The sequence below is a fragment of the Eutrigla gurnardus genome (assembly GCF_963514095.1).
Source record: "Eutrigla gurnardus genome assembly, chromosome: 2".
NCBI classification, from domain to species: domain Eukaryota; kingdom Metazoa; phylum Chordata; class Actinopteri; order Perciformes; family Triglidae; genus Eutrigla; species Eutrigla gurnardus.
In genome coordinates, this window is record NC_139916.1 from 33028715 (window position 1) to 33042598 (window position 13884).

The following is a 13884-nucleotide window of genomic DNA, read 5'->3' on the forward strand; positions in this document are numbered from 1 at the left end:
TAGGCAGAAATTTCGTGCAGCCCAGACCTTCGGGTTCCAACTGCATTTGGTGTTAGTAGTAGTAGCATTAGCAGTAGTGGTAGTATTAGGAGAAGCAATAGTATCAACAGTAGTATTAGTATAAACAGTAGTAGAAGTATTAACAGTAGTAGTATAAACAGTAGTAGTAGCATTAGCAGTAGTAGTATTAGTATTAAAAGTGGTAGTAGTATTGACAGTAGTAGTATCAACAGTAGTAGTAGTATTAGCAGGAGTGGTAGTATTAGGAGAAGAAATAGTATCAACAGTAGTATTAGTATTAACAATAGTAGAAGTATTAACAGTAGTAGTAGTAACAGTAGTAGTAGCATTAGCAGTAGTAGTATTAGTATTAACAGTAGTAGTAGTGTTAACAGTAGTAGTAGTATTAGCAGTAGTATTAACAGAAGCAATAGTATCAACAGTAGTATTAGTATTAACAGTAGTAGAAGTATTAACAGTAGTAGTAGCATTAGCAGTAGTAGTATTAGTATTAACAGTAGTAGTAGTATTAGCAGTAGTGGTAGTATTAACAGAAGCAATAGTATCAACAGTAGGCCTACAAGTGAAACATTAAAGCATTGGAATTATTAAGCTAGTTAGCTAACAATCAGACAAGTAGGATAAGTGATAAGTGTTTGTTACCTGCTTATTATTATTATTAGTAGTAGTATTAGTATTATTATTAGTATAATTATTACAAACGTAAATATGGCTACAGTTCAAATAAAGATAATTGTATTTGGTACTCTCCCTAGACCCCCCTGCCTCCCTGTCCCTGCTGGTCCTCTACATCCTCCTGGGTGTAGTGGCGGGCAGCCTGGTGCTCTGCTGGTGCTGTTGGTCGCCCGGTTGGTTCCTGTGGCGTGTCAGCTTCTTTCGCTTCCTGCCCTGCTGCAATTCGGCCTGCGCCTCCTGCCAGCTCTGTGCCCGCAGCTGCACCCACAGCAAGGAGCACCGAGCTGCCAAAGTCACCCCACACACACCAGGGGATGGGCCGGGCACCACCACCACCACCGGTGCTGAGGAGGATGTTACCACGGCAGCTGTTTAGAGCAGAAGGACTGTGCGGTGGATGACTTGTGACATGCTGAGATGTGGGTACAGTATTCTGATACTGAACTGTGGACATTAACAGTTATTGTGCAACATGACCAAGATCTTTATAGATATATCCGTTGGACCAATGTGGACTAGTAAGCAATGCTGGAGTGTGCAGAGATGAATGGTTATGTTAAACTGGTTTGTGTGCTTTAAATGTGATGATGATGATGATGATGATGATGCAGGTGATCAGAGGGTCAAGCAGGGTACAGTGTAACTATAGATTGTGTAAAAAATTATGAATGAATCTGATTCCTGGTTAAGACTACAGGATGTTGTTGTTGGTACGATGGTCACAACAATTGATTGTCTCTCATTATCGTTACTGGTCCAAGCCGACACTGACATTGGGGTCCAATCAGGCTCATATGGTGTCGTCTGAACCAGGCAGAAGAAATGTAATTTCATCTAATTTGAGGTTCTCTCTCTAAACACCAAACGCAAAGCTCGTTTTCTTTTACATTCAGTCAATGCAAAGACACAAATAGACACTTTTTTTTTGTTTAATTCGTGTGACTCTGTGTCACTAAAGCCTCAGCGTTGAGATTCTCCTCCTGTTGGCCTGATGTTACTGAACCCTAAATGGAGGAAACAAATTCTCCTGGGTCTGTGGTCCCCCAGAGGTCTAGCTAGTAGCTCACATTAGTCCAGAGACCAGACCAGACTATGTGGAAACACCAGAGACTTTCTGTGGTCCCCCAGAGGTCTATGATATTAGCTCACATTAGTCCAGAGACCAGACCAGACACGAGAAATGGATGTGAATACATTATTATATTATTTCAGCATACGTTTCATCTGGTTATTGATATTAAATCACAGCTAAATAGTTTATTCTGGGTTCCTCCAGCTGTGGTAAACCAGCCCACGTGGGTCATGCTAGATCCAGTGAATCCAGCTTGGTGAAATCCACCGAGCACCTCTGGATGATGTCATGATCCAAGAGAGGACGAGGTTTGGTTTCCTGGTGGATCTGAGACTTCACCATAGCAATAGTGGTGATTTGAGCCATGATTGGAAAAACCTGGTTTGTGACTACGTGGAAGGAAGCCTCCGCCTCCTCGCATGAGTGACACACAAATGATCCTGCAGTCAAACTTGCGTGACTAACACAAGGTGAAAATTTGCTTTGCGTTTGGTGTGAAAATATTATTACATATTGTCATTGCAGCACATTCTGTGTAAGAGACTGCCTCTAATGCTTGGACAGTTTTCAGAGGAGACTATGAAGAGTGTTGCGTTGTCGGTGTTTGTATATAAACATACTTTTCTGCTCTGCCATAACAATTTTTCCTGCAGTGAAACTCCACTTCCAGTCTACAGCTTGACCAGAGATCTGCCACGGACGCCTGCTGAGGAGGCAACAGCTGTTCTCCCTGGACACATTCTTTCCACTCTCCTCCCAGCAGTCCACTGTTGTTCAACATCGGAGCCAATGTGCAGTTTGGACAATAGAGCACAAAGTCACTGGTGGAGCAGTCGACATTTTATAAAGAAACACTGTGGTAATTCAGTATGAGCTTCTTATGTGCTATGTGTGGAAAATATGTATGTATAACAACAAAGACTGTTGCTAATTAACCAACCTAAATCAATCAAGAATTCTCAGCTACAGGACATATATTAGTACTTGTGGTGGGCACAAAGTGAAAAATCTAATGATCAAAGTATTGTAATGATAATTTGCAATTACAATAAATTAAAAAAACAAGGTGTTGAAGGTAGAATTTAATCACATTTTGACTTGAAATGATAAAGATGTGAATTATAACTCATACTCATTATGAAGTCAGTGGTTGGTTGGTCTTCGATCCAGAAATATCTCAACAACTTTTGAATGGATTGTGATTTGGCACACACATTCATGTCCACCTTAGGATTAACTCTAATTACTTTGATGATCCTCTGACTTTTCGTCTAGCACCATCATCAAGTTGAATTTGGTTTTGTCGAATTCTTTGATTTACACCAAATACCTCCAAAACGAATGACATTCCCTTTGGTCTCAACATTTCAATCTGTCTCAACTGAGACTTGCAAAATTACCTTTTAAATTGACAAACATGTTATTCATGGCACAACAGGATCAATAAATTATTATTATAAATTATTATAAATGATTTGTCTCTCACGGTTGACTACCATTGATACTTTTTCTGAAATAAGGTCACATGGGAAACACCAGAAGAATAGTGACTGTGGACTAGTAAGCAATGCTGGAGTGTGCAGAGATGAATGGTTATGTTAAACTGGTTTGTGTGCTTTAAATGTGATGATGATGATGATGATGATGCAGGTGATCAGAGGGTCAAGCAGGGTACAGTGTAACTATAGATTGTGTAAAAATTATGAATGAATCTGATTCCTGGTTAAGACTACAGGATGTTGTTGTTGGTACGATGGTCACAACAATTGATTGTCTCTCATTATCGTTACTGGTCCAAGCCGACACTGACATTGGGGTCCAATCAGGCTCATATGGTGTCGTCTGAACCAGGCAGAAGAAATGTCATTTCATCTAATTTGAGGTTCTCTCTCTAAACGCCAAACGCAAAGCTCGTTTTTTTTACATTAAGTCAAGACACAAATAGACACTTTTTTTTTTGTTTAATTCGTGTGACTCTGTGTCACTAAAGCCTCAGCGTTGAGATTCTCCTCCTGTTGGCCTGATGTTACTGAACCCTAAATGGAGGAAACAAATTCTCCTGGGTCTGTGGTCCCCCAGAGGTCTAGCTAGTAGCTCACATTAGTCCAGAGACCAGACCAGACTATGTGGAAACACCAGAGACTTTCTTAACTCACCCCATACTCACCCCGCATGCCTCGAAGGTGAAGAACCAAAGACGTAGAGAATGAAGGTCTTGATAAGTCCTGATGAGATTGATATAATTCCCCCCCATTTACTTCCATGTATCAAAACCATTTTCTTTGTTTATCCTGGAGGCATGACAGAAAAAAAATTATGTTTTCTTCAAGAATATAAGATATTGAAATACATATAATAGTTTTGATGAAGTTTGTGAATACCTGAACATTACACCATATAACTGGTGCACAGTTCCAGGAGTAGGGGCATTAATATGATTAATATAAGCCTTATTAACCCGGTTCTTTTGTTGGAAGCTGTGGAAGAAAGACTCTTCAGGTCCAATTCTGTGGCAGGTTCAGATGAGGTTTAATCACTGACAGTGGGGAAAGGAAAATACCGCGTTGCAATACAGTCCATTCTACATAATGTGGGGCAAGAGAGAGCTTTATACACAGAACCAAAGGGGGGGAGGTCTAAACAGTGGATTTGCATAGATTCAATACCAAGAGGAAGAGATGTCCTGAGAAAACAGAAAGGTGTGACTTCTCGGGACAGCTAGACAATGTCACAACAGGGGGCCATTCCTCAAGGCCTTGATCAAGGATGTGAGATAAAGATGTTTCGGAGACGGTCCAGGAAGGGGGACAGATCAAAGGTCTTCTTATCAGAATAACAAGTCAACCACAATCAAATAGGGGCAGCAGGACATTTAATGAGTACAAGAGAAAGGAATATTAGTATGAGATTAAAATAAGAATTGTAAGGTAACGCATTTTCTTCTATAGGACAACACTAAATTTACAAGAAATGTAGTCAAATAACACATGAAAATTACAACACAATACATCAAAAATATCATGAAAGAGATCTTCAGGTAAGTGGGTAGTTGACTGAGCCATCATTTTAGCAGTCACCTTAGCTGTAGTAGTTTTGCATATTGTTCTTACATAAGTAAATAAGAGGTAATAAAAAAACAGATTATTCCAACAAAACAACAAAAAACAAACAAAATACTAGACTATATTCGTTTCCAATCATTCAAAAGTTTTGCTAATATTGCTGGTGTGCACCTCATCAGTATTGTGTTGAATGTGTTGAAACGTTCAACACCAATCACTGCACGGTACCACCCTGGGATGCCAAAAGATTGTCTAAAGCTTTAGGCAGGAGGTGAAGGCGAGGTTGAAGTCCAAATGATCAAAGTCCTTGTTGGTACTGGAGGAAGACACGAAGGGCCCTAGTTTCGTGGCGCAGCGCAGGGTGGCGGAGCGGGTGCAATGCAAGTTTCGACCAGCGCAGCCACATTTGGTGCCCTACACACAGCGCGTGATGCACGTGGTGGGAGCGGCGGCGCTGCTTCTGTCATTGGGTTGTCAAGTGACGAAACTTACACTGCACCTCGCCTTGGTGCATTAAAGGTGAGGAGAGGAGCTCATTTGATTGGTGAAGATCTGAATCGGCTGTGTTAAACCCACTCCACGCCTTCTCTCCTCCTCGTCTCCCACTCATGCTTTCTTTCCTCCCTCTTTCCCACTTGCGGGGTTAGGAGTGATGGGAGGAGTGCCTGCGCCCGACTGCGTCATGCACAAAACTTGCAAAGTCCAGGCGGACACACCCCGTCGGCGTGGCGCAGGTGCTCTCAAAATAATGAGATAGTGGGCCCTAGTTTCGTAGACCAGGCGCAGTCAGTTTTCAGCGCACCTGCGCCGCGCCGACGGGGTGTGTCCGCCTGGACTTTGCAAGTTTCGTGCACAGCGCAGGCTCGCGCAGGCACACCTCCCATCTCGCCCACCGGCGCAAGTGGGAAAGAGGGAGAAGAAGAAGGCGTGAGTGGGAGACGAGGAGGAGACGAGGCGTGGACTGGGATTAATACAGCCGATTCAGATCTTCACCAATCAAATGAGCTCCTCTCCTCACCTTTAATGCGTTAGGGGAGGTTCAGTGCAAGTTCCGTCACTTGACAACCCGATGACAGAAGCAGCGCCGGCGCTCCCACCACGCTCATCACGCGCTGTGCGTGCGTATCATAATAATAACAATGCCGATATTATAAAAAACAGGAGAGAGAGAGGGAGATGTTTTGGTCCGAGAGGCTGAGTTTCCGTTACGCGTGCCATCCGCCTTTGATCTGACGTCAGATGTGACGGGACAATCTATATAGATATAAATTCACGTGTTGATTCAATTAGTTGCATTAAATAGTGTTTGTTGTGATTATTTATTGCATTTAAATGTGCCTGGAACTGTGGAAACCTGCCTGTGAGGTCTCGGTGACGTGTGCGCACTGCGCGCTGTCAGCCAAACTTCCACTCCGCCAGCTGTGATTCGCATTGAATGAATGGACTTTATTTACGCCTTGCGCCGAAAGTAGACCAGGTTGGAGCTGGCGAGCTTTCAGCGCAGTCTCGGCGAGGCTTTTTGCCACGAAACTTCCGCTACGCCAAGCTGAATCTGTGACGCCTCCCCCTGCTGCGCCGCCACACCCATCTTGCCGCAGGCGATCCACCAAACTGCCAAACTGACGGTGCGCAAGGCTGCGCGGGTCGAAACTTGCATTGCGCCGGCTCCGCCACCCTGCGCCGCCCTGCGCTGCCCCACGAAACTAGGGCCCAGTATCTCATAATAATGACTTAGTATCTCAAAATAATGACTTAGTATCTCAAAATAATGACATAGTATCTCAAAATAATGACTTAGTATCTCAATATATTGACTTAGGCCTATGTCTTGTTTCCTCATTTGCACCAAAGCAACAAGGCTGAGACAAGGCTTAGCAGACCTAAATGGATACTATCATTGAAGACTACTTTAGACGTGGATTCACAAATTGTGAAATTTTAGTGTTGTTAGAGGAATCACATAATATCAAACTAAGCCTTCAGACTCTAGAGAGAAAGCTACAAAGGAAACAGCTTTGGCGGAAACGAAATAAGATGGATGAAGCTGAAGTTGCATCCTTCATTGACCAACAGCTACAGACATCTGGCAAACAGCACGGATACAGATGGATGCACCAGAAATGCTGGCTGGCTAGTTACGGACAGAGAAACTGTGCGTCAATTGATGCGACTGATGGACGGAAATGGGGTGGATCTGCGTGCACGCAACTGTTTGAGACGGCAGATGTATGTCAGGTCATGTCATGTATGATACATTAAAGCCATATGGCATACGCATCAGTGGTTGCATAGACGGCTTTTCTAGGAAAATGATGTGGCTAGAAGCATACAAAACCAAAAGTGACCCTCGTATCATTGCAGGTTATTTCATTGATACTGTGGCCGAAAACAATGGATGTCCACAAAAAGTCAGGTTAGAACTCGGCACTGAGAACACACATGTTGCAGTGATGCAAAAGTTTCTGCACAACAGTGAGGATGAGAATGGTACAGAGTAGGGTTGTAAACGATAAACCGATGCGACTGGATATTCGGTTCAACAAGTGAGAGATACGGCTGCATCGGTAGCAGCCTCCTCAATCGATACAAATTATCAATGAATTCCTAGGTGGAGAGGCGGGCGCAGCACAGGTAGGCGGCTGCGACGCTGCCGTGTGACCGCAGGCACTCCGCGACCGCACGTGAGAGACGGACGGCTTTGAATGTCAATCGCTTGTGTCTCAACTTGCGCCACAAGAGGCGGCCGCAGCACGGGTAGCGTCCACGACGCTGTCCTGTGACCGCCATCCAACGATTCAGACAGAGTTTTTTTTTGGTCCATGTCTAAAAATAAATACATTGACATGTGATTTTGTTGTTCTGTTTTTTTGTTTTTTTTTGCCAGTGCCATACAGCCACAATGTTTGGGGATATGTGGTATTTTACATATTTGAAAAGAAACTATTGTACTGTCACTTTCATAGAATCGGCTTCTTTATTTTATAAAATATCTACAACAAATAATAACCGTAGAATCGAATCGTATCGTTCTTACACTGTATGGAATCGATTTGAATCGGATCGGTCTGTAATTAAAGGATATCGTTTTTGAATCGAATCGGTCTGTGATAAAGGATATCGTTTTTGAATCGAATCGTAACCTGTGTATCTAGATGCATATCGAACCGTTTATCACAAAGAGATGTGCAACCCTAGTACAGAGTGTGTCACTTTAGGTCCAAGTACTGGCAATCAAAGGATTGAACGTTGGTGGTGCACCTTGAGAAGTGAATGCGTCCAGTTTTGGATGGATCACTTTGACCAGCTGAAAGCAGATGGCTATTTTGTTGACAGCTTCATTGACAAATCACTGATCCAGTTTTGCTTCCAAATTACCATACAAGTATAGTATAAATATTGTTTATCAACACAAGTGTAACTATGAGATATAATGGCATAAACAGATTATTTTCACAGAACCATTTCACTCTTTTTATATAGGAGGAGCTTGATGAAGTTGTAACTGTCTGAAATGATCATCACATAAGAACAAGCAACAATCCTCAGGCTCCAAATGGTCACCCTTCAATAATCTATGCGGTTCCCGATCTTTATGGATCTCAGAATTTCTTGCAGCCAGCTGATCAAATGAAGATGGAAATATGTCGAGAGGACTGTATTTTTAAGTGGATGTTTCACTTTTGTAATGAATTTATGGCTGAGCACAACCTTGCAATGTCTGATGATGTGTATGAAGTTACTGACCTTTATCTAAGACTTCGTCAAATGATTATTGATGGGTTGGGGGAATAGAGAAAAGGGTTCAGCTAAATAGGCCTACTATTGTATACAAATATTCCCTTCATTTTTTATTGTACATTCCATCTGAAATACAGGGGTGGATACATTAGTGACACTCTTAAAATTATAGGTTGTTTTTGTAGCTCATATTGCCTTAAAAACAAAGGTATAAAAGAGCAGCATGTGTAGATTATAATTTTCATTTTGAGCAAGCTCACATGCAGGTGTTCATCTCTTTGATTGTCATTATAGTTATTATTTGTTACTCTTAAAGTAACTGTTATTATGCTGATAAAGCGATCTTGTAATAAAGACGAGCAAGATGTAATTGAACATAACACACAGAGAAGAAAAAAAAGGGTCTTAATTTTTTTCCAAACCTGATTTTAAAATTCTCACAATGCTTGTTGTTAAGACAAAAAGTCGGCAAAGGTAGATGCTGTAACTTGTTACATTTAATACACTGCGGCTTTCCTACAGTGCAGATGCTTTTCCTCTTTGCTCTCACCCCTGCCTGCGATTTTCTGCTATTTTCTGCTATCTGCTTCTCCTCAACAAGAAACAAAGAGCAGCAGCTCCTGGATACTTACGAAACCAGTGGGATTATATTTTCTTTGAGATAAAACAGGCATTTTTCAATATTTTTACGACTTCCTCAACGCTACGCGAAGAGGCCTACCAAACAAGATAAGCCTGAGCCTGTGCTACATTGCTAAAGGTAATTAGCAGAAGATGCCTCCCTTCTCTACGGAAGATTACCATAAACTCCTACAGAAGATTTTACTGCTGGAAACAAAAATTAATCGGTTAGAAGTAAATGTAGAAGTGAATTGACTTTGTGGGAACAACACCACTCTAGCACTGACTCAAAACAGTGGACAGGAGCATGCTAGAACCCAGCTAAGTAGAAATAATGAAGCTATGAAGAAACGGGAGGACCCTGTACACGGTAATAAATCTACCAGCAAAAATCCTCCCTGGAACACACTTGGGGCGAAGCCAAAGAGAAGACCATCTCCCTGTGACATGGGAGAACGGATAACTGGCAGGACCCAGCGCCCCGATATCTGTGATCTGACCGGCTGGCCTGCGTTACCATCTCCATCCAGGCACAGCGCCACCTCAACCCCACTGCCTCGTAGGACACAGCAGCGGACAGCTGGGAAGAGGAGAGCTACCAAGAAACCTCCCCAGCAAACAACTGTTCAACTAAAGAACAGGTTTGCTCCACTGCTGCAGGACCATGGATCCCCCTCTGATTGCCTGGATAACCCCCCACCAGGGTAAGACCTGCTAACTTAAAGCCACAGAGAAAGCTAACGACAGGGCCTGAAAATCTGATTGTGGGTGACTTTTCTGTAAAAGATATGAAAAGCAGTAGTAACATCAAAGTACTCTGCTTTCCGAAGGATACGGTGTCTGACTTGGAAAAAAGAATCCTGGAAATTGTGGCTGCACACCCAACTGTGAAAAATATCATTCTGCACATTGGATTTAATGACATTGAAAAACAACAAACAAGAGAGTTGAGAGAACATTTCAACAAACTCTTTGAAACAGTCAGCTCTGTGAATGCTGAGGTTTTCATCAGTGGCCCTCTGCCCCCGACCGGGAGAGGAGCTGAGACATTCAGTAGACTGTTTTGGCTCAACAAATGGCTCTCAACTGCATCTCTTGCTCGCCCAATGCATTTTATTGACAATTTCCGCTTTTTCTGGGACCACAGGCATCTTTTTAAGACAAACAGACTTTGCCTAAATAAGCTAGGAGCAAAGCTATTCATCACCAGTCTTACTGCCTGCGTCATCCATCTGTCGCCAAGGACAAGAGACGAGAGGAACCAACAAAGAGGGAAGACAAAACAGAGATTATCAGAAACGTCGAAGGAGGACTGAATGTGGATCCCTCCCCCACCCCACCCCCCAAATCCCCATCCAGGTCTTCGTCATTCTCCCTCCCTCCAATAAACCTTTCTCTCCCCTCCTCCCCCTTGGAGTTCCAGGAGCTACCCCCACCTACCCCCCGCCCTACTCAGACCCCCTCTCCCAAGGCTGCAACTAAGTCACCAAAACCCAGGACCCCCTCTCCCAAGACTGCAACTAAGTCACCAAAACCCAGGCGACATCAGCGTCAACATCCACCTCCAGCAGTTCATCCCAGCTGTGACGCTGCTCACTCCCCCCCCCCCCCTTATGGCCACCCCCTCCCCACCCTGACAGCAGCCCTGAATACTGAGACAGAAAAGGGTTCAGCAGTAGACCCAAGGGAGTAGGTTTGATTTTGAGATTGGTGGGGACACAAATGGCTCCAAGGCAGCACTCCTGAAAGTTGATGTTTTTTTGCATTAGCAATCATAATTTCACGTCATGAACAGTGATGCCACTAACGCGGTAGTAACGCGTTACTGTAGTTGGACTACTTTTTTCAGTAACGAGTAGTCTAACGGCGCTACTATTGCCAAACCAGTAGTCAGATTAAAGTAATTTACCCAAATACACGGTGCGTTACTATTTTTGTCAGTAAAAAAAAAAGATTTGCTTTCTTCTTGCGTCTCAGGGGGGTGACGTAGGTTAACCGACACCTTCACGGACGGTCGCGTGTAGTCGGCTATACCGGCAGAAACGTAAACAATGGAGGGGGAAAGACAAGCATTATTTCGACTTCATCTCAACAAAAGATGGAAACATAAAGGTTCGTTGTACACTCTGTGTTAACAACAAAGTGTTGTCTACTTTCAAAAATACGTCAAACTTGAAAAAACATTTAGAGTCACAGCATGGCACAACCACATTAAAAGAGCAGGTCCCGCCCGGTGACGGTGAAAAGGCGCAGCGTGTGAATAAACAGGACGAGTTCTCGATTTTACGGAGCTCCTGCTAACTCAGTCTGTGCTGAAATGCGAGCGGAGTCTCTCTTAAGAGTGTTTAGTGGAGAAATGTCTCGCTGCTTGCTGGCCCCGCCCCCTCCCTTCGTCATCACGCCGCTCATACTTGTGCTCATCCTCTGTTTCATAAAACCAATCCTTGCTACTCTAATGGTGGTTCAATATTCATAAAATGTTCATTCATGATGTTACTGCCATTACAATATGCAAAAGAATGATTGAAGTTAAGTGAAGTCAAGAAAGACTGTCTTTATTTTTTTATATAAAAACATGTATTTTCTTTCAGGACATAGTTTTCAAGTGCAACTTAAAATGTCAGTGGATACATTGTTGATGTTACTGTTAAAAAAGCACGTCAATAAAGTGAGTATTGGCAAAATCGGTAGTCGGCAGCTGTTGAATGTAACTAATAAAGTAACTTGTAATCTAACTTAGTTACTTTTAAAATCAAGTACTCAGTAACTTAACTAAGTTACTTTTTAAAGGAGTAGTCAGTAGTCAGATTACTTTTTCAAAGTAACTGTGGCAACACTGGTCATGAAGATGTTATAGGTTAGATTACTTAATATTAATTAATTATATTTTATAATTATAAAATCACATGATCATCTAGAATCTGAGGTTTTATTGTATTTCCACCACAAATTTTCTTTATTTGTGTTTTAAACAGTTGCTCTCTTATACACAAATATATAAAAATAAGAATTAAAAATAACTTTAAAAAAGTGTATCTCTTTGGCATTAAATATTCTCTTTTATTCAATATCTGTATTGTTGAGCCTCTACCTATACACGCTTGAAGTAACTTACACTTTGACTCCTAAACACACAGCTAACCTAAACAATCTCAATCCTGTTCTCTCAAAATCAAAGTCAACCTCAAAGCCTGTCAATAACACCATCAGGATGGGTCTGCTAAACGTTAGGTCTCTTAATAACAAATCATTTTTAGTCAATGATTTTATTACCACTTCTAAACTTGATTTTATGTTTTTAACTGAAACATGGCTAGAACAAAATAAAATAACATTTATTGATGTTTGTAGATCTGGGAAAAGAGGTGGAGGGGTTGCTGCTATATTTAAAAATACATTTCAGGGGAAACAGATGTCACTTGGTGTTTTTCCATCATTGGAATACCTTTGTGCTGTGTTGAAATGCTCTCCCAGAGTTCTCCTTTTAATTATTTATAGGCCACCTAAATATTGATCAAATTATTTTACTGAATTATTGTCTAGCATCTCCACTGATTTTGACTGCCTAGTTATAACTGGTGACTTTAATTTTCATATTGATGATTTGAATGACAAGGGTGCAAAAGAACTTTTTAATATTCTAGACACATTTGACCTTTCTCAACTTGTGAAAGAGGCTACTCATTGTAAGGGACACACCCTGGACCTGATTATCACAAAAGGTCTCAATGTTTCTGATGTTTTTGTGACTGATCCTTCATTGTCTGATCACTTCTGTGTTTTCTTTAATATTTCTTTCATTCCTGACACACAAACAGAATCAAATAAGGTCAAAAAGCGGTACATCAATGAACATGCCAATGTACTCTTTAAAAATGCCATCTCCTCGTTACCACCTCTAAACCCATGTCAGCAAAAGGCACCCTGGAGAAAAGCTGCTGTTGTGGCAACCCAGAGAAGAGAGTGCAGGAAGGCTGAACGAATCTGGCGGAGTACTAAACTTCATATTCACCATGACATCCGGGCCTACAATTTAGTCTTAAAAAGTGTGAGAGAAACATACTTCTCCAATATCATAAACAACAACATTAATAAGGCGAAAACCCTATTTGCAACTGTTGACAGACTGACCAACCCCCCAACACAAATACCAGCTAAACTCCATTCCACGCATAAAAGGAATGAGTTTGCATTCTTTTATACTAATAAAATTGAAGGCATCAGACGCGCCATCAATATCTCAAACAAAAAAGTTGGTTCAGGCAAAAGTAACAGCAATGATGGCAAGCTTTAATGCCATAGACTCTAAAACTCTAGTGGAAACAGTGACAAATCTAAAATCATCCACCTGCTGCCTTGATGCTTTACCTACCAACTTTTTTAAGAATGTTTTTGACTGCCTATCAATAGACTGTGGCACCCTGAGGTGTGGGGAGGGATGCCACGTGACCAATATCAATAAACAAATCACTGTCCACACTACAATCAGCTTTTGGTAAGTTTATTAAGGGAATAGGGCTGGAGCTGTGCAGCGTGGGGGCCGCCGTGAGGTCCTTGTGGCCCGTCGGCGTGGTGGTTGCGCACGGGCGGCGCCGTCGGGAGAGGCGCGAAGATCATGAGGCGTCCTTTGGGCGAGTGCGGGGTTCGGTGTCCGGGCAAGGGTAGTCCTACGGTCCAGGGTTCGGCAGGGGGAAT

At 42.3% G+C, this 13884-nt stretch overlaps 1 protein-coding gene and 1 long non-coding RNA gene across 3 annotated transcripts in view; both read left to right on the top strand.

The window, feature by feature from the left end:
• The window catches only part of ldlrad2 (low density lipoprotein receptor class A domain containing 2), a 50948-nt gene extending 47110 nt beyond the window's left edge, over positions 1–3838 (top strand). The window contains exons 5-6 of one of the 2 annotated variants that reach the window (XR_014598229.1): positions 777–1229; positions 3354–3838. Coding sequence is in view for 1 of the 2 variants with exons in the window: in XM_084025755.1 (XP_083881881.1) it covers positions 777–1072 (296 nt within the window). In the remaining variant the exon portion in view is untranslated. Of the gene's footprint in view, positions 1–776; positions 1230–2421; positions 3081–3353 lie in introns of those variants that run through there. The other variant, XM_084025755.1, reaches the window with a different exon arrangement.
• LOC311023951 overlaps positions 1–13884 on the top strand; it is a 171082-nt gene that overhangs the window by 64142 nt on the left and 93056 nt on the right. The gene's annotated exons all lie outside the window — the stretch shown is intronic.